General features: G+C 42.7%; 7 protein-coding genes across 7 annotated transcripts; 4 read left to right on the top strand and 3 right to left on the bottom strand.

Moving 5' to 3' along the window:
* Nucleotides 1-3,856: 3,856 nt before the first annotated feature.
* Nucleotides 3,857-5,152, top strand: AtWU_01893 (putative mitochondrial carrier protein; the record flags this gene model as incomplete). Its single annotated transcript, XM_035497007.1, has 5 exons — nt 3,857-3,889; nt 3,950-4,270; nt 4,395-4,673; nt 4,728-4,864; nt 4,933-5,152. 5 exons carry the CDS (start codon nt 3,857-3,859, stop codon nt 5,150-5,152), a joined length of 990 nt encoding a protein of 329 aa, XP_035352900.1.
* An 815-nt stretch (nt 5,153-5,967) lies between these two features.
* Nucleotides 5,968-6,773, top strand: AtWU_01892 (60S ribosomal protein eL18; the record flags this gene model as incomplete). Its single annotated transcript, XM_035497006.1, has 4 exons — nt 5,968-5,971; nt 6,099-6,203; nt 6,275-6,642; nt 6,696-6,773. 4 exons carry the CDS (start codon nt 5,968-5,970, stop codon nt 6,771-6,773), a joined length of 555 nt encoding a protein of 184 aa, XP_035352899.1.
* A 240-nt stretch (nt 6,774-7,013) lies between these two features.
* AtWU_01891 (glutamate-5-semialdehyde dehydrogenase) lies at nt 7,014-8,482 on the bottom strand (the record flags this gene model as incomplete). Its single annotated transcript, XM_035497005.1, has 3 exons — nt 7,014-7,918; nt 7,973-8,134; nt 8,182-8,482. 3 exons carry the CDS (start codon nt 8,480-8,482, stop codon nt 7,014-7,016), a joined length of 1,368 nt encoding a protein of 455 aa, XP_035352898.1.
* An 829-nt stretch (nt 8,483-9,311) lies between these two features.
* Nucleotides 9,312-11,088, top strand: AtWU_01890 (putative COP9 subunit 3; the record flags this gene model as incomplete). The annotated part of the gene is made up of 5 exons (XM_035497004.1): nt 9,312-9,464; nt 9,575-9,811; nt 9,871-10,323; nt 10,386-10,538; nt 10,597-11,088. The coding sequence occupies 5 exons, from the start codon at nt 9,312-9,314 to the stop codon at nt 11,086-11,088; spliced, it is 1,488 nt and encodes a 495-aa protein (XP_035352897.1).
* A 545-nt stretch (nt 11,089-11,633) lies between these two features.
* AtWU_01889 (DDHD family phospholipase) lies at nt 11,634-14,625 on the bottom strand (the record flags this gene model as incomplete). The annotated part of the gene is made up of 5 exons (XM_035497003.1): nt 11,634-11,757; nt 11,832-12,703; nt 12,767-13,049; nt 13,187-13,904; nt 13,956-14,625. The coding sequence occupies 5 exons, from the start codon at nt 14,623-14,625 to the stop codon at nt 11,634-11,636; spliced, it is 2,667 nt and encodes an 888-aa protein (XP_035352896.1).
* Nucleotides 14,626-15,788: 1,163 nt separating this feature from the next.
* On the top strand, nt 15,789-18,024 carry sac6 (fimbrin; the record flags this gene model as incomplete). The annotated part of the gene is made up of 5 exons (XM_035497002.1): nt 15,789-15,811; nt 15,885-16,095; nt 16,169-16,851; nt 16,944-17,926; nt 17,990-18,024. 5 exons carry the CDS (start codon nt 15,789-15,791, stop codon nt 18,022-18,024), a joined length of 1,935 nt encoding a protein of 644 aa, XP_035352895.1.
* A 1,084-nt stretch (nt 18,025-19,108) lies between these two features.
* Nucleotides 19,109-20,199, bottom strand: AtWU_01887 (RNA-binding protein; the record flags this gene model as incomplete). The annotated part of the gene is made up of 5 exons (XM_035497001.1): nt 19,109-19,161; nt 19,217-19,592; nt 19,640-19,739; nt 19,792-19,848; nt 20,117-20,199. 5 exons carry the CDS (start codon nt 20,197-20,199, stop codon nt 19,109-19,111), a joined length of 669 nt encoding a protein of 222 aa, XP_035352894.1.
* Between the last annotated feature and the right edge of the window lie 297 nt (nt 20,200-20,496).

Here is a 20,496-nt window from a genome sequence, read left to right as displayed (position 1 = left end):
ATATTTCATAATATTATATCTATACATGTGACCCTAGAGTAAGGAAATATATTATATAATAATAATCAAAAAATATAATTACAACATTCTGATTAATTAAATTATCATAAATTTCTAATTTCTTAATTAGAAAATATATAAAGCTATATAAATCTTTTCTGTAATTATAGAAATATAATCTTCAGAAAAAAAATAATATTAAAATAAAGTCTACCAGCTTGCTATAACCTGATAAATTATATAAGTAATATATAATTATAAATTATATAAATTAAATAAGATTATATAATCTATTTTTATATTAAATCTTATTAATTCTTTCTAATACTGTACGAGGCCAGTGATCAGTTCTAAATAGAATAATAGCTTGTATTTATATATATAATTAAACTTATCATGTCTCCTATATCGCCCCTAACACTTAATATTTTATTAATAGCTTCAATTTACAGAGTATTAATCTAAAATATCTTAAAGAATATAATATAATAAACCTCCACTGACCTTATTTTATAATAAAAATTAATTAAATTAAATAAATTAATATTATTAATAATCTAATAAAAATTTTATATTTAATAAATTATATCTTTTTTAATGTAATATCATATCAATTAGGATTTATAATCAAAGAATATAATATTAAATTATTATTTATTATTAATAAAAAGTATATATTGAAAAGATAATAACTTTTTTATCAAGTTCTATTACAATATATTTAATTATTAAAAGAATTAATTTATTCTGAAATCAGTATACTAGTTTAATTATAAAATTAATATATATATATATATATATATATATATTAATATCTGTTAAAATACAGATAGATATTATTAATTTATTTTTTATATTAAGATATTTTTGATAAAATCTTTATGTGTTTGCCTAGCAAAGTCTACAAATTTAATTTATTTAAATAAATTTATATTTTATCTAAAAAAGACTTATCTAAGTAGTATTTTTTATTTATTTATTTATTATTTATTATTTTTGTTTACTTGGTCTAAGTTATCTTTTTTTGAAATAATCTTTAATTGAATAATTTTATTTCTGATAAATAAAATATCTAATTATTATATAAATATAGTTTTCAGGCTCCATCCTAGAAACATAAAAATAATTAAAAAATTTAGATATTAATAAAAATTAAAATAATAAAAATATTAATATTCAAGATTAGTAATAAGATATATTAAGATAATAAATTAAATTTTTAAATTAAGTTATTATTTAATTTACAGACTCTAAAGCACCAGCATAAAACTAATAAATTAATAAAAATTTATTTTATTATTTATAAACTAGACTATAATTTCTTTTTACTTTAAAAATAATTATTAATATAATTGATTTTTTAATAAAATTTAATAATACTAGCCTCTACTATCAGATATTAAAATATAAGAATAAAATTATAAAATTTCTTTTTAAATATTTTGAATTCTTAGTATTAGTATCAGGTATTATAAATTTTATTTAAATTAATAAGAATCATTTTTAAATACTCTAGTATATCAGTAATGTTCTTATAAAAATTAATTATTTTAAGATAGAATTAGAAAATTGGATATTTTCAAATATTTTTTATAGAGATAATTAAATAATATATATTTACTTCCAGCTTCTACTGTATTAGAATTAATTGATTTCAAAAATTAAATTCTATTATTACTAAATATTAAAAGATTAGAAAAATTTTCAGAGATTTCTTAGATTAAATCTTAATTTTTAATTATTATAAATTATATAATATATTATTAATATCATTTATATATTATATTTTTAATTAATTTATTCTATTTCGAGATAAGTCTATTAAATTTATTAATTATAGTATTTAATTCTGCTTTTATGTTATTTATAGAATTAAAAACTAGATTAATTTTTTTAGAAATCTTCTATATATTTTATTAAATGTTTTTAAAAACTTTTTATAGTTCTCAGTTTTTGTGTTTAATAAAATAATATATAAATATTTTAAATTTTTTATATAAAGTAAAATTAATCTGAATTTTTTAAATTATTATAATTTAAGAGAATTATCAGTTAATTACTTTTGTTTTTAAAAATCTACTTTAGACTATTTTATCTTAGTTATTTTAATATTATCAAGTATATAATAAATGAATACTAGCAGTTCTACTAAATAATTAGTTATTTATAATATTAATCAAAGAAAAAAAGTAATTAGCTATAATATTCAATATTATATAAAAACTAATTAAATAATTTTATTTAATATATTTGCATTAAAATATTAAACATGAGAGAGGAAAGGAAAGAAGTATATAAATACATATAAATAATAAAAATAAATAAGTAAGATAAAGTAAATAGAATAAATAGACAGGATTATATATAATTAATAAAGTAGATAAAAATTATATCACATGTCTTAGTCACATGGCTCGCCATCACACTTATATTATAGATATTAGAATCTTTTTTCAAGATACTTTTATTTCGGTCTTTTGATCAGTCCTCTAAATAATTACACAATAAAAACTTTCCTTTCTAAGGAATACTTAAGATATTTATTTATATAGTAATGTACTTTACCATAATTTATTCTTAACGTTTTTGATGATAATACCTTTTAATAGGATTTGGAATTTTTCTGTAAATAATTGAATAATAGAATCTTGATTGTTATTATACTTTAAAAAGGATAAAATTTAATAACCAATAAAATATAATTATATGGCTGTTATATGATCAATACCTCTAATTGATAATGGATTTAGTCTTGTCATTTGTATTAGCATATATTTTTAAAGTTTATCATAATACATTACTAGTAATGCTTATTATTGTAACTCAGCTTTACTTTAATTAATGATTTAAATAGAAGATGATTTAGCTGGGGCTGTTTGTTTATTTTCATTATAAAATTTATAATAGGAATAAGATGTAGCATTAGAAAATTTCCGACTTACTCCGTTTATATTAGGATTTCTTATATAAAGTTCTGTGTTGAACCTTTTATAGAGATCTCTATCGTTATTTTATTGGATTTTAAATTAGCCTGTATATTAGATCTTATATAAAATTCATGTATAAATGCTAGTGAAAATCTCCTATATATAGAAAGATTAGGTGGTGATATCGAGTTTAAAATAGTATCTTTCTTAGGGCAGGAGACGGGTGTCCCCGGTGTGAATCCTCGATTTCCGCTGCCGTTTCTCTTCCCGGGACTGACCCTCTTTACTCCACAACAACACAGCAGTGACCAGCAGTGATTTGTTTGGCAATCCAGCCTGCTAGTGCCGGACTTTGGTTTCGAACTATTCCAGACCACATTGTCTTGCATTCTTATTCTCATTCCACCTATACCTTTTGAACTATAACTATCTGTGGGTGATTCGTTAAAGGCTCGCTATCGCTGTAACAAAGCCTCTTGCACCTCCATTACACGTATGCAATAGCACCTTCACCAGCTTTTCTCTCATATGCGGCCTTGGCCCGTCCTGTTCTTAGGACAACGGCAGGGGGCACTGGGTCCCAACAAACCACCAGAGACCATTATCACAAGGCCAATAGACAACATACCGAATGAATGATCCGCAAGCACCCCATTTCGATCGTCTCTCTATAGGTACTAGTATTTCGACCCCTCAAGCTGCATCCATTGGCTGTTATTTAGTTTCAATGTTGCTCATAACAGCCCCTGGATAGGCCTGTCCAGTACGTCTGTCACATACTGGCTTACTGAACGTCGTGTTCCCCGCATCCTGCTACTACCGGATTGATTCACCTCGGTCTCTTATCAAGGACCATACCTAACATCAGCTTGGGCCGCCACCGGTCAGGTCGATGTATCCAATCGAACGGGCAAAGTGCAGACTTCAAAATGCCTCAACCACCAATGTCCAACATTATACAGGTATGGCTACAGGAGTTATCATGTACATCTTCAAGCTCACGACTGTTGTCGCCTTAAAAGGACCATTTCACGGAGAAAGCGCCAAGTTTTATCAATAAAGCCAGGTCCAGAATTGCCGAACCCGTTGTTGCTGCTTTCATAGCCGGAGGAGTAGCGGGTGCGGTGTCGAGGACACTTGTATCACCACTCGAACGTCTCAAAATCCTCCTCCAGATTCAGAGTGTCGGCAGAGAAGAATACAAATTATCCATATGGAAAGCGCTCGTCAAAATCGGAAAGGAGGAGGGATGGAGAGGCTTCATGCGCGGAAATGGCACGAACTGTATTCGCATCATTCCTTATTCAGCGGTTCAATTCGGAAGCTATAATTTCTACAAGAAGGTGAGTTGAAAACGAATCCGTACAGGCTTTGAGTTTATACGCCTCGAGTGTACAATGCGTTTGAAGTGCGAATATAAGCCATAGAGGGCGACCGGGTTGGAGGTTTGATTAACGTAGACTCTAGTTCGCGGAATCTTCGCCAAATGCCGAATTATCAGCCATGCAGAGGCTTCTTTGTGGTGCCGCTGCCGGCATCACATCCGTGACAATTACTTACCCTCTTGATATTGTCAGAACTCGACTCTCTATCCAGTCAGCGTCATTTGAAGCTCTCAGTCACCGAGGGGTTGGCGAGCAGTTACCGGGCATGTTTACCACAATGGTCTTGATATATAGAAACGAAGGCGGTATTGTAGGTCTTTACCGTGGCATTGTGCCTACCGTTGCTGGTGTCGCCCCCTATGTCAGTAAGCCCGGAACGCTCATACTATACCACCTGTGACTAAGTGCATTTTAGGTTGGCCTCAACTTCATGACGTATGAATCGGTCCGCAAGTATTTGACCCCTGAAGGTGATGCGACACCAGGACCCCTGCGTAAACTACTTGCCGGTGCAGTTTCTGGTGCAGTAGCACAAACATGCACATACCCATTGTAAGCCCCACCAGGAAACATCGATTGCTCCTCGTTATGATTAGCTAATATGGAGGTCACGGCTTCAGTGATGTTCTCCGACGGCGCTTCCAGATTAATACAATGTCTGGGATGGGATATCAATATGCATCAATTACGGACGCCGTAAGGGCCATTGTGGCGCAAGAGGGCTTGCGTGGCCTGTTCAAAGGAATCGTGCCAAATCTTCTCAAAGTGGCTCCCAGTATGGCTAGTAGTTGGCTCAGCTTCGAGTTAACCCGGGACTTCTTAGTGGGTTTGGAGAAATGATAGATATAACATCAGTAAATATGGCCACGGCACCCCGATGAATACAAATCACACCTGGTAGATAGAATATGTTCCAACTTTTCTTTTTTACCAAAAATGGATTTCTTTGTTAGGTGATGGTACGTATCATATTGCCGCTATGGATTGTGCAATTTTCCCAATGTCGGGCGATGGCTATGTTCGGCAGAGTGTTCTCGATAATTACGCATGCGAAATAATTAAAATATGTTACATAGATATAAAAACCTTGTAGAGCACTTGTTTGATGTAAGGACTTGGATATGTATAGAATATAATAGTTGACACGGCAGGTCAAGTGAGCTGGAGTGGGTTATGCTAGACTGTGCGGGGTAAAAGTGGGAAAGATGCAACATATTTATGGATCATAAGCCTACGGACTACGGAGTACACTATAGAATTTGTTAGAGGAAGGGCACACGCCTACAGATAAGAAAGATGTGTGGTCAAGAGGGGAACCGGAGGGATCGCTCATTAATGAATCAACAGTATGTGAGGTCAACGTCCAATGATAAATGATAGCAGGATAAATGGAGCTCCCCACTAAAACTATAATTTATTTAGCACACAGTGCTAGGATAGTCAGGATTTAAACTGGAGTAACTAGTACAATGAATGATGCATGCCTTGAATATTGGGCATCAAATGATCTTGGCTACCGTATTGGGACTAGTGTAGGGCTCAACCCGCACACACCGTGCATCTGAAAATCGTAGATTGAAAACCTCACCAGCTTCACCTTGACTACGGGTGCGATAGCCAGCCAACTTTCAGGTGTCCCATCAATAACAGCAGCCATGGGTACGTTCAATTGACGTGGTGATATATTCATTCGCCGAAGAATTTCGCGGGTTGCGACTTCTCTTTTTGGCTCAACACCATGGACAGTTCCTATTCTCACTTGGCGAATACTGATTTTGGGATACAGGTATCGACTTGGACCGCCACCATGTGCGCGGCACCCATCGCAAGGCGCCCAAGAGCGAGAACGTTTACCTGCAAGTCTTGGTGAAGCTTTACCGCTTCCTCGCCCGTATGTCTCCGCCTTCTATGTGCAACCGATTTTCAGCCATGGGAAACTGATGGGTGGTGGAAATTTTGCAGGTCGTACGGAATCCAACTTCAACAAGGTCGTCTTGCGCCGCCTTTTCATGTCCAGGATCAACCGCCCCCCCGTTTCGCTCTCGCGCATTGTTTCCAATGTGACCGACTCCCACAAGGGCAAGACTATCGTTGTGATCGGCACCATCACTGACGACAACCGTCTTCTTACTGTCCCGAAGCTGTCCATTGCAGCCCTTCGCTTTACTGCTACTGCTAGGGCCAGGATTGAGAAGGCCGGTGGTGAGACCTTGACTCTGGACCAGCTTGCTCTGCGTGCCCCTACTGGAGCGAACACTCTCCTCCTCCGCGGACCCAAGAATGCTCGGGAGGCAGTGAAGCACTTCGGTTTCGGCCCCCACAGCCACAAGGCATGTTATATACCCTACGCAGAAATATGGTTTGCATAACTAACCTTGATCAGAAACCCTACGTCCGCAGCAAGGGACGTAAGTTTGAGAGAGCCCGTGGACGCAGAAGGTCTCGCGGTTTCAAGGTGTAAGGAACGCTGGTTAAATATTTTCCGTTTCTTGTGTCTGGTAGCGGTTCATCGTGCTGGTGATGACGACTTGCGGAATCATGCATACCTAGGGGTCTTGCCGGCCGTTGCTCCAACGTTTATTAGAATGCCCGATGCCAGACCGAATATTATGAGGGTTCCAGGCGAGCTTAACTGGATGAAAATGAAAATGGAGTTAAATCATTGAATACCTATAAAGTTTCTCTATTATTGTTCTATATATTACAATGGTAGAGCTTCATGTTTCCACTTTTTACCCCCAACACCATCGAAGTAGTCTCCTGCTCTATGCCCATCACCCCGAATCAGGTACTTGTAAATCGTGAGACCATCTAGTCCCACGGGACCTCTGGAATGGATCTTGTTGGTGCTGATCCCGACCTCTGTGCCAAAGCCATACCTCATACCGTCTGCAAATCTTGTTGAAGCATTCCAGAAAACACCGGCACTGTCGATGCTGCTCATGAAGTAATCCGCAGTGGCCTTTGACTTGGTCAAGATTATGTCGGTATGCTTTGAGGAATGCGTATTGATGTGGTCGATCGCTGCATCAACACCTGAACCGGGAGCAGATGCAGGTATCGTTTTGATAGCAAGGATCAGATCCAGAAACTCTGTATTATAGTCGGACTCGACGGCATCCACGATAGAACTCATTTCCGCAGAGTCTAAAGTATCCGCCAGCGCACCTTTCGAGGGTTCGTCACACTTCAAAGTAACACCCTTCGCCACGAGGGCCTTGGCAACAGTAGGTAGTATGGTCCTCAAAACAGCTTCATTCACCAGCAGGGTCTCCAGAGAGTTGCAAGCGGCCGGATAATCCGTCTTGGAATCGACGAGCACTTTAACGGAAACGTCCAGGTCCGCGTCATGATGTACGTAAGCGGAGCAAAGGCCATCTGCGTGGCCTAATACTGGAATTTTGGTGTTGTCTTTGACGAAGCGAACAAGGTCATTCGACCCGCGAGGGATGACTAAATCAATCAAAGTATCTTGGGCCAGCAAGGAAGAAACCACGTCTCTGGTCTGTACGAGCTGGATAGAGGACTTGGGAACGCGGGTGCTCGATATGGCTTGAGAGATCACCGTCGATATTGCGACGAAAGATTCAGTTGATTCTTTCCCGCCTGTTATTATGGTCAGCAATGCATGAAAACCTAGAGCGGGTATGTGACTGAAACCTTTTAGGATAGCTGCATTGCCAGACTTGATAGACAAGGCAGCAATATTTGCGATCACCTCAGGGCGAGCTTCGAAAATTATCAACAACACCCCAATAGGACAGCTCACCCTCTCCAAAGTAAGTCCATCATCGAGCAGTGTCCTCAGAGTCACGTTTCCAACTTTGACAGGTCAGAACGCGCACACTAAAACAATCGAGTATTCTTACTTGGATCGGTCAAATCCCGCACACTGAGGATTCCTTGCAACATATCATCATATTTCCCCGGCCTTGATAAGTCAAGCCTCTTCAAGACGCTAGAATTCAAATCCCCATCCTCCGCGGCACGGCTTGCCAATGCGACATCCTTTGCGTTGGCGGCTAGGATGGCATCCTTATTAGCCAAAAGACCTTCATACAGCGCCGTTAATGCTTCATTGCGCTCAGCGTTTGATAGGACCGCTAGCCGTCTAGCAGCTACGGATGCAGTGCTTGCGATACTGCCGGCAGAAGACTGTGTAAGCGACATTTGCTAGATTTCACTAAGGAGAATGTAAGTATTGGGTAAGAACACAGGAAGTGAGGGGTCACGGATTGAAGTCGGTAATATTACCTAAGCAACAAGTAGACTTTCAGTACTAGTATGTACCCCGTGCACCGAGAAAGTATCCGTTTCGGTCTCTTTTGACTAGTTAATGTTTTGCCCATACTCGGCATTCCGCAATTCATCAGAAATTGTCCAGCACATGTGTTTTACAAATTAGGCCTGATGACCTCGGTGAATGCCCCTTTCAACAGGTTATTGTTTGACATCACGATCAGTAGCTTTCTACTGTCAGTATAATGTCGACCCGATGCCTACAACAACTGTTCTGTTGTGCTGCTGTAACAACCAATATTAAACTACAGCATATCATGGTTGAATGTTACACTGATATCAAACTCTTTCCCTTGCTCCTTGAGTACTAGTAGTATTGCTAGTCTCTTTATATTTGAATCTGGCTGGGGATATGACATACTCAGTGCCTCACGAACCATGAGTGTGGCTTTTGGTGTTAAAGTGATCGGTCATATCGGTAAGTGAAGTGATGCAGTAGTGAGTATTCTACGTATGTACTACTAGTTCTGTATCTTACCCTTGATTTGTACTGAGGCAAGGTGGTTGCGAGTAAGCTAGTCTGCTCTAGTTAGCTGTTGTAGCTAAGGGGCATGCACCGTGTATGAGGTAATAAGTGGGTGGTACTGTCAAGTGCTACTACTACTACTTCCCCCTTCAACAACCCGCCGCTCTCATCTTTCATCCTTCATCTGCACTCAACTGGCCACTACTCAGCTACAGGTCGTACAACCCACAGAAGATGGCAGAGATTCTCGCACATCTCACTTCGGCGTCATCTGAACTTCGTGCAATAAATAATACGCGCGATGAAAGATATGACACACAAATCCGTGACCTGGTTGCATACATTAAGAATTGCGATAAGGATCTTGACACTCAATATCTCCTAGATGTAAGCACGGCCAGAATCTTCGCGGGTGAGGGTGGAAGAGCATGGCTAGTGGAATCTTATGCAAGATGGTATATAAGGCATGCTTACGAATATGACCATTTACCTCGCAGAACCTCGATCCGTCACAGCACACGTTATGCTACCTTTTGATTCTCAATATTCAAGTCGACAGTCTACAAAAGCGGACAAAAGAAAGTGTGCCAGACGAAATCAAGCCAGGGAATGATTTATGGGCTAGAGTGGCCTATTTTCTTCAACATTTTGATCCAATCCAGGTCAGGTATGCTGGCTATGAGTGGCGCCGACTTGTTGAACTCCTGGCACATGCTGCTGAAGTTACTGCGAAGGTAAGTGCCCTCCAAGCCAACATGAATTGTTTAATTGCTTTATAGTTGACCTCCAATAGCCGTTCCTAGCGGTCCAAGTGATAAAGGAGGCATTGCTTCGACTAAACTCACCTGGTGTCCTTACATCATTGCATGTTACGTTCCTCAGACTTACTCTCCTTTCCAAGTCTTATCATCATGCTTTACCGGTTATGGAAAGATGGGTTTTCCAGTTTCCTACCAGTTCAGTCCAAGCCTACCGCAAGCATATCAGTCGTCCGTTGTGTTCCGAAGACACTTTCGGCGATACGTTCATCTCCGATGCATCTGGCTTCTCTGCAAAGCTGACATACAGAGATCATATGAGATTTTTCCTGTATGGCGCAATGATTTACCTGGCATTAAAGGAATGGGATAAGGCGTTACATTGGTTAAGCATTGTCATATCGTCTCCTGTCAATGACTCTGTCAGCAAAATAATGATCGAAGGCTATAAGAAGTGGATATTAGCTAGCTTGCTGGCGCACGGAAAGGTAGTCAACTTGCAACGAAGCACCCGAATTATGCTTTTGACTGACATACGCTACTGTTATAGTTGATCTCATCGCCTAGAGTGATCTCTGCACACGTTTCGAAAGTATATCAAACGTTAACAAAACCCTACGCATCCTTGGTCGACGCTTTTGAGAGGGGCGACTATCCAAGGTTGAGAGCTGAGATCGACATTGGTCGGTCAGTTTGGCGTACTGTACGTTAGCAGATGGGAGTACAATTGTCACGTATCGGTTAGACTGACATTCTTCTAGGACAATAATGAGGGCCTAGTCTCTCAGCTGTTCTACGCTTACAATTCGTTTCTTGTTATCAAGCTAGGCAGGACTTTCTCGGCTCTCACTGCAGCGGATGTGGCACAACGCACGCTTGCACCATTGGCATTTTCTGCAAATATCGAAGACTTCGTGGCGTTGCTCGTAATGTCTGGCACCCTCAGCGCTACGCTAGTGCATCTGCATGGTCAAGCAGATGCAACAATGCTTCGGTTTTTTGCGCGCCGTGAATCGTACCTCAATAGTGAAATACTGATGCGAACACGATTGGTCGAAGAGGCTCGGGTACTAGGACTAATAACGAAAGATGCTAACCAATGTAGCAGTGAGTTGCAGCTGGGAAATGAAAGTCTTCAAGTCTTATCTAGAAATCAGAGGTGGCCTGATGCTTCAAGGGTCAGTGGCGATGCTGTTGGAGAACTAAATGGTGGTCTGGAAATTGATGAAGACATCATGGGAGATGGTACCTGAAGTATGAGGAAACATCGGTGAACGTCATGCCCAACTTACCCATGTCCAATAGCGGATCTAGGAACAGGGCTAAGGTAATAAGTACCCCAAGCCGACTTTTCCCAACAGTCCTGCATTTGTAAGGCCCGCCTATCATGGCGCGTTCGATACATCAATTGATGATTTCCCTTCTTGTTCAAATCACTGCCTCCTAAGGAATATGCCGGCATTATCATCAACAGCTAACATATAAGCTGCGATGTCTACCATATAGCTCTTTTACCGCAGAATATACTAATTAGATATAAAAATGGTCATAGTACGGGGCACGCATCAAAGGCCCTAGCTCAAGAAATTTCGAGGAATCCGCGTGAACAGTGAATGATCTACGCCCGTAGCTCATGCGTTCGACGCTTATGTCTCAGGTTACATAAGTTGGACATCACGCGCTGGCATTTAACCCTTCTCTTACATGTCCTGGTTAAGTGCGAAGGACATAGAACTACCGTTCATTACATGTAGGTAGGTCGAACTATGATCAGCATGCAACACTATGTCCAAATTTGCTATGCAGCCCCCCCGGGCCTCCTACAAAGCATTTGCGACATCATGAAATGGCACACGTCTTCATCAGACCAATAGCTGAGATGGCTAGCAATACTAGCAATCATTGATATATCGAAGGCCCCCCTGTGACAGATCAGCGTTCTGTAATTAGATTTGAGATATTGTAAAGCATCCAAAGTGATAAGCAGGTGCCTTACTCTTGTATACTATAGTCAACCCTTCCATTGGAGTTCAAAGTCCTCACTTTCGCATCTTCAATCATAAGTCTCCTCCCATGATGATCGGTCCCAAGTGATTCAAAAGAGTCCCCTACGTTGCTCTGAGAATCCCTCGGCTTGCCGCCCTCCCCGGCCTTACGATAACCCTCATAGAGTGTTTCTAAATTTGAGTCAATGAGAGTAGGATTTCTGATATCTTCTGTTTGATGAGAAGAGCCGGGGTCAGAAGCTGATGATTGTGATTTATGGGCATGCAGAGTTGTATTAAGGCCTACTTCGGAGGATGCAGTATCTTCCGAAGTAAGACCAAGGCTTCGGTTAAGCAAACTGCTTGCGACACCGGATGTGAAGTTCGTCCACAATGACCCCACACTTTGTCCGACACGACTGCTAATCAATGATAGACTCTGACCCGATGTCGTCCAAATTCCTCTCTTGACTGACGGCAATGGCTGAGGTTTGAGTGATGACATTGCTGGCGAAATGAGAGGCTCTAGACGGTAACTAACCGGGTCAGAAGGATGGAAAATATTGAACAATTGTCGGCATTTTGGAGAGGATATTGAAGTCAGAGTGTGATGCTGAAGCTTGTCATTTCCATAATCATGAAGCACAGAAGAGCTAGATTGCGACTTGACTGTCCCAATTTCACCTTCGGGACGGGTTGATGATGCATGTTGCCTCTGTGGTCGCCCAGCAATGGTTTTTCCCTTGAGCATCTGGAACAGTGCTATTGGAGACCCCAAACAGAATAAATCATCACAATTAAAGTCCAAATGATCGCCCTGGATTACTTTGTCACAATTCTCGTCATAGCCACAATGCGAGGCTTCAGTAGGCCGTGAATTTTGCTGTTCATGACAGAGTATATCAAAAAGGATGGCGCTTCCAAGTGAATGCCCACAAAGGCTTACAGAGCCACGGAAAGAAGGGTTTCGCTTTTTGAAAAGGTCCAAAATCCGGTTGCACTCCTGCTTGACTATCCGAGAGATATGCTCACAGTAATCACTTTGGTAGAGAAGCACATCCATCGCCAAATCTGAGATGAGGCCTCGAACTGCAGGAATATTGTCAAGTGTTATATCGGACAAGCTCGGATATGGGGTACTCTCGGAGCCTTTCGCATCACCCAGATCGAATTCTGTACGGGATTGGTGCTCCTTATGATATGGGAAGTCCAGAAGATGTCTCCAGCACCTGGAACCTATTAGCCCTGGCACGCTAATAGTCTTCCCGGAAATTTAATTGTGAAGATGGAGAAAATGTCTAATGGTGGTGGGGCAAAGGTCAAAGCACATAATCAACTTTGAGACACAAGGCAGGGTGCTACTTACACCGGGAGAACCTGGATGCGGCAGTTTTCGTGCTTGTCCGGAAAATCAGAGTTAAGAGCCTGAAGATCAGGAGAGGCTCTGTACACACTCTTTAGAGTTTTGCGCAAAACGTTGATGTCGTGTATGAAGTTAACACTCTCTAGACGCATGCCAAGTCGCTGACCGATTCCATGAGTGACCAAGACTAGGTGATCGATTTCCCGATCTTTATCCTCAACCTTTCTGGAATCCTCCATTTCCCTTTGTGCTTGCTTGCGTGCTCGCTCTTCGAGCTCAGCCATATCCGTTGAAACGCGCTGCTCAACAGTCGGTTTTTCCTCGACCGAGATACCTTCATCGTCCGATGTTTGGTAACGAGACGTAAATGGTCCACCCATCTGTGAAACTGTCCTTTCTTGAGTATCCCCAGGCAAGACCTCTTGTAATTCTTCCCCAGATGATTTCATTTCGACGCAACTCTTATCCTCCGCCTCTTTCTGTTTGTTCGTTTCGTTATAACCACGTACGAGCTTCGTTCCTGGAATGCCACCAAGCTTTTGATAGACCGTTGTGCTCACCCTGGACATGAAATCGTCGTTCACCAGTAACGCTGTCTTAGAATCCTGATAAGTCACTATACTATTCATATAAGCACCAAACAGACGGTACGTTTCAGGTTCATTCCTAGCCACAGGAGTTGTATGCCCCGAATTCTCGGACTCATTGGAAGACCCGGGTACTGTAGGCAAAGTAAGCCTCCAACTTCGCGAAGACATAATTTCAATATCACCTTTTTCATTGTCATTTGTTCTCACAGGAAACTTAGCAGAATAGGTAGGGCTTGTATACCGCCATGGCTTTGACTTGAGATAACCCTCTTCAAGCTGGGTAGCCAAGTTTTCTTCACATGGTTTTGTTGTCGACCCGTCTTGAAAAAACCAAGTTCCGCGACGAACTTCGTATACGGGGCCTATCCAGTAGGCCGGCCGAAGCTCCCTTTGTTCAATAATAACATCAAAAAGCGAGTCTTCATTCACAGGAACCTTGGTCGGCTCGGACGACGCACCTCCTACCGACCTGCTGTATGAGTCATGCTCGTTCTCGACATCACACTGTAAAAGTGCTTGAAATGCATCTTCGACGGCTTCAGAGTCTCTGGAAATGAACGGGACAAACTTCTTCGGGGGCGCTAAAGGTTTCGAGTCACCCTTTTGATCGCGGGGCCCGGGCTTCCATTTGGGCGAATCCACAGCATAGAACCACCTAACCTTCAACGGAGGACAGTCTTTGGGGTAGCGACGCGGACTCAACCCATGTCTATGTGACACTGTATGGTCCTCTCCTCGAGAACGTTGTAGGAGGTCTTTCGTACCGTTGTCGGGCTGCGGGGTCGTACTTCTAGGGGGTTTACCCGGAGTAAAGGCCCCAAAGAAAGTCCCCTTCTGACTGTCTTTTGACATCAAGCTCTTAAGAGCCCGGTATGACGGAGCACGAGCCAATGCGTTTGGTAGCGAGCAAATGCGATGGCTATTTAATATGGTGACAAGGCGGTTAGCATAGAAGAAGGCCACGTAGTTAGACAGCGCGATGGTGATATAGCCAATAGTTAAGGTAGACCAAAGATACTCCAGAGGATCAAAGCGCGAGGTTGGTGTAAGCTGACCAGATATAGATCTATTCACCGTTGTTCTCCTCGTGCTTATACTGTCTTTAGTGCGTGGTCAAATAAGCATCTCAGAGCCTAGACAACGTGAAGCTGCACCGAATTCTTGGCAAAGCCGAGCTCCAGGGTTGCAAGAAACGACCATTTAATCGGGGACACATTTACAGTAAGTCGCCGGCGTGGCAATGAGGAAACCCATGAAGCAGCCATCGACCGACTGGACTGCATTTAGATCCTGTCAGGGGCTACGCTACTGTATATCTACAAGATAGGCTACCCCATGTTCGACCTAGGATCACCTCAATAGACTTAGCAGGAATAAAACTGCGTACGGACTGGTAACTACTTACTACTTACTAGTACTGACCACTGCAAAGACCGTAATTACCATATAATACAGAAGAAAGTATGGCCGTGCTGATCATCGGGTGCCACGCGATTTATTTTTCATCCATCCATGACCATGATGGTGCAAATAAGCCGTAGAATGACCAGGACTACAACCTTCAGATCCATCCACGTCATGGAATAATTTTGTAGGTATTCATATTGCTAACTAACGAAGAGATTTGAACATACAAGGTGATCGACCCTTACCTGTCGGCTAATAACTACAAAGTACTGTACTACAAAAGCAGTACGTAGCAGTACTACTCCGTATTCGCAACCCCCACCTTTATTTCCCCACTTTCCTAGTAGGTAGAGGAAAATAGCGCAACTACGTACCTAGGTGCCTAAGTACGCCCGCCGTGCTTACTCCATTATAATAGTGCCGAGTGAAGACTGCCAACTTCTTCTTGTACCCATCCTTGATTCGAATTACATCATCAGATCGGTGACCCCTTCTATACTGCTATATTCATACGCTCACAAACCCTATTGTAATACCATTGACGTCTCCTCACCAAGCTCTTAACTTGCCAGTCTGTATTGGAAAGCACCTGAGCAAACCCCCTGAGGATGAACGTGATCAAACTCCAAAGGCAAGTCAATGGCTCCGATAGAAAACCCCACCATTCGAGATATTGCCCGGCGCCGACTGACTCTGCAGCGCAGAAAATATCCGCAGTTTGAGCAGTCGGAGATCTTCTCTCTCCAAGATGCTTTTCGAAAGCTGGATGTTGATGATAAAGGCTCCTTAGACGAGGCAACCGTTATTAAAGCCACCCAACAATCAGAACGAAAGCCCTATGATGTTGTGCGTCAGGCCTTGAAAGAAGTTGAACTCGACAGCTCTCGCCGAGTCGAGCTCGAAGATTATGTGGACGTCAGTATGCCACTATTGCTGTGCTCTTTTTGTCGTCCCTCTGTACAGTGGTCGCTAAGACAAATCTCAACAGCTTATTTCTAAACTTCGCTTTGCCTCGACGCAAAACCAGGCGGCTTCGGCTCCTGCACCAGTCCTTCCGGGTAATGGAGCCGGCCCGTCTCGACATGTCTCCAAAGGCAGTATAGGAGGCAGGATTCATGTCCAAGGTTCCTCGGCGAATGTGACACATACGATCAACGAGGATGAGAGAACAGAATTTACTAGGCACATAAATGCTGTTCTTGCTGGTGATCCAGACATTGGTCACTCCCTACCCTTTCCCACCGACACGTTCGAAATGTTCGATAAATGTAAGGACGGCTTGGTCTTGGCGAAGTTGATCAATGATAGTGTCCCGGACACTATTGATGAGCGCGTTCTGAACAAAGCTGGGAAGAAGATCAAAGAACTGAATGCATTCCATATGACGGAAAACAACAACATCGTGATCAATTCAGCCAAGGGTATTGGCTGTTCTGTTGTGAACATAGGAAGCGGCGACATCATAGAAGTGCGTGAGCACCTTATTCTGGGATTGATCTGGCAGATTATCCGCCGCGGTCTTTTGGGCAAGATTGATATCAAATTGCACCCTGAACTGTACAGGCTCCTGGAGGAAGATGAAACATTGGAGCAGTTCCTACGCCTTCCACCGGAGCAGATTCTTCTCCGTTGGTTCAATTATCATCTGAAGAACGCAAAATGGAACAGAAGGTACCTTGCACTATCCTAGCAGGAGGTTTCCAGCTGTGAAACTACGACCAAACCTGCAATCCTAGAGATGCAACCGACTAACTCTGTTATAGGGTGACAAATTTCTCATCTGATGTTAAGGATGGTGAAAATTACACCGTGCTTCTGAATCAATTGGCCCCGGAGACCTGCTCGCGGAGTCCTCTTCAGACCCAGGATGTTCTTCAGAGGGCAGAACAAGTCTTGACGAATGCGGACAAACTGGGCTGTCGGAAGTTCCTGACACCCTCCTCGCTCGTCGCAGGGAACCCTAAACTGAACCTTGCTTTTGTGGCGAATTTGTTCAACACTATTCCAGGCCTCGACCCAATCACCGAAGAAGAGAAGCTTGAAGTTGAAGATTTTGATGCTGAGGGTGAGCGGGAAGCCAGAGTTTTCACCCTGTGGCTCAATTCTCTTGACGTACAGCCCGCTGTCAATTCTCTATTCGATGATCTTAGGGATGGAACTGTATTGCTGCAAGCATACGACAAAGTGATGCCTGGCAGTGTCAACTGGAGACACGTCAATAAGCCTCCGGCTTCCGGGGGAGAAATGATGCGTTTCAAGGCAGTTGAGAATACTAACTACGCCACTGAGCTTGGGAAACACGTGGGATTTTCCTTGGTAGGTGTACAAGGAGCGGATATTACTGATGGTCAACGAACTCTCACGCTTGGTTTGGTTTGGCAACTAATGCGCCGGGATATCACAAATACACTCTCGGGCCTAGCCAAACGTATGGGCAAGCGCGAGATAACAGATTCGGAGATGATCAAATGGGCAAACGAAATGTCGCACCGCGGTGGCAGATCCTCATCGATACGCAACTTTAAGGACCAGTCGATCGCTTCAGGCCTTTTCCTCCTTGACGTGCTCAATGGCATGAAGAGTAGCTATGTCGACTACGATCTCGTAACGCCTGGTCGGAACGACGAGGAGGCATACGCAAACGCTAAGCTGAGCATCAGCATAGCGCGAAAGCTAGGTGCCACAATTTGGTTGGTACCTGAAGATATTTGCCAAGTGCGCTCTCGCCTGGTGACTACTTTTATCGGTAAGTTCCAAAAACTTTGGCCTGTGGCGAGCAGCATCTATCCTACTAACACCATATGACTAGGCTCTCTGATGGCCACATACGAAAAGATGCAGTGATGGCTCGGTGAAGATGTACACCAGCGGTGCACCGCGCTTTTTCCTATCTACTCCTTTGTGAATTCTTACTGTCTTCAAAGTATATGTACGTACTAGTCATGATGCAGACAATAACAAGATGCTTCAATCCCCACCAACTTTCGTCTTGGAATGGCTGTATGTAAGACAGAAATGTGTACGAATGTGGGCATTCCCACATGCCATACTTCCTATTGCCTTGATAGCCGATAATTCTGACTCTACAACTGCAAAGTCGTCCTAGTCATTCCACCAAGTGCAAGGAAAACATAGACTAGAGTGTAGCCTTCAGTCCAGACTCGTGATACGGCAGGTCAATACTTCATGAATATCTTCCGGATTTCTCTTACCTTGTATTCTCCCCACAAACATGACCAATTCTACAGACTACAGAGTTACAATCGTTTTCGAAGCGGTGTTGCAGGATATGCACGAAGTCGACCGGTCTTCCGAGACGGTAAAGGTCAATGATCATCGACTATATTAGAATGCGAGCTCAAGACGGATAACGGATCGCTGTTGATCGTGACGAAAGGACGAAACAGTCTGGCGATACGATAAACAAGAAAAAGGCCCGCTCGACGTTCGTTCGGTCATGATTCGAGCTGCTGACCATGATAAATACCAATGTTAAGCAATAGTACCAAAGCCCCAATGCCTCGTATCTTTGCGCCAGCACTTCCAGGAGTTGGCCCCTTCGCGTTCTCTCTCTGCTAATGAACACTGCAATTTAGAAGGATTAAATGGCAAAGGAAAGCACATAGGAAGAATTAATGCAAGGAAAAATGTGGAAAGCAAGACAAGAGAGCAATGGAATGAAGAGAAGAGCGCACGAGCATGGGGGGTGGAAGAGGGGAACGGCAGCTTGGGGGAGGGGTCAGGAAAATAGCGCCAGTATTGAACAGCGATAGAGCGAATTAAACATCCAGGTCGATCACCAACGTGCACTGATGACATCTTAAGCTTCACGTTATACCCCTCGGGCCTTGAAAACAATCCAGCACAGATTGAGGTCTTTGGCCAGGTGTATGGTACGAGATCTGATAGTTCATGAAGCCAAAATAACCTACTCGGCTGTATCAAGCTCATCATGAGCGGAGGTCAAGGGTTCTAAGGGGACTGCGGCAAATGATCAGCCACGACTAGAAGTGGGTGCATGCATCAATGAGCATACCTTTCCTGTCTTCACCATTGGGGATATTCTCCCGCTCGTCCTCGCGTCGTTCACGATCGTCATCACGGCGCTCCCTTTCATCCTTGATATCGCGGTCCCTCTCATCAGGGCTTCGAGAGCGGTCACGGGAACGTTCACGGTCCCGGTCGCGGCGATCATAATCCCGGTCACGGCGATCATAGTCGCGATCGCGGCGGTCATAATCGCGGTCATGTCGGTCATAATCCCGTTCGTACCTGTCATCCCTTCGGGGAGAATAGTCGCCACGACCACGTCTAGGAGAAGGAGAGCGGCCACGTCGTGGCGGAGTACGGTCACGTCGCCGGTCCCGGCCAGAGTCAAAACGCCAAGAAGCAGATGGAGGAGTACGCGCCCACTTTAACCATGTCAGCCAGGTTATGGAATCCATAGTCTTCTACTCACCTCAATTTTCAACAGATCATCGCGGCCAATCCGCTTATTATGCATTTCATGGTATGCATCATCTGCGTCGCGGCGGCTCTCGTACTCCACAAAGGCAAACCTTATGTCGTGAGCAAGTATCATTCAGGGTTCGAAGCCTCGATTAAACATACAGTCTGCTGGAAGGGGTACGCGGCGCTGGGATGTCACAGCGGACAAGACGTCCATATCTAAGTCATTGTTAGAAGAATTTCCACATAGATATCAATCATTAAATATATGGTGCAAGGCAACTGTGAGAGGAAAACTCTTTCGGAGGGTCCCCCTTCAAGGAGTCCCCTCTCCAAGGAAATCGGATAAACAAGCAAATCTCTATCATAGTATGATATAGAGAGCGGCACCGACGTCGGTTTGCGGGACTCAGCCGAGGTGAATTGCGAGAATGGACACGGGTCGTATAGTCATGGTAGCGCGTAGCAATCGATGAGCGGCACGTACCGTTCGAATTCGTAGGCAAGGTCGCGAGCTCGGGTCCCGTGCCCGAAGCCGGTGACATAGAGTGTAGTACCAGGTCGAGACATTGTGTGTCAGCCAGTGAGGTTGTGTGGTTGTATGCTGAACTGGGTAGGCAAATCAACAATGGTGGTGTGGATGCGAGTGAGGCAAGAATGGGCAGGATGTAAGGAAGTCAGAGACAATTCAGGAACTACAGCTAAGTTTGTATGCCACAAGCGAAGTATCCAGGGATGCTCTAGTTGCCTATTACATAATGTCTGAGTCAGTAATTTAACTCAGAAACGGATACAATTGATATGTTACTTGCGATAAATTACATGAGTAACATGACATGTCTCTTGATATATCCACGCTGCAGATAA

The sequence above is a fragment of the Aspergillus tubingensis genome (assembly GCF_013340325.1).
Source record: "Aspergillus tubingensis WU-2223L DNA, scaffold_3, whole genome shotgun sequence".
NCBI lineage: Eukaryota > Fungi > Ascomycota > Eurotiomycetes > Eurotiales > Aspergillaceae > Aspergillus > Aspergillus tubingensis.
The sequence above is the reverse complement of the archived record's forward strand: the minus strand, read 5'-3'. Positions and strand labels throughout refer to the sequence as shown.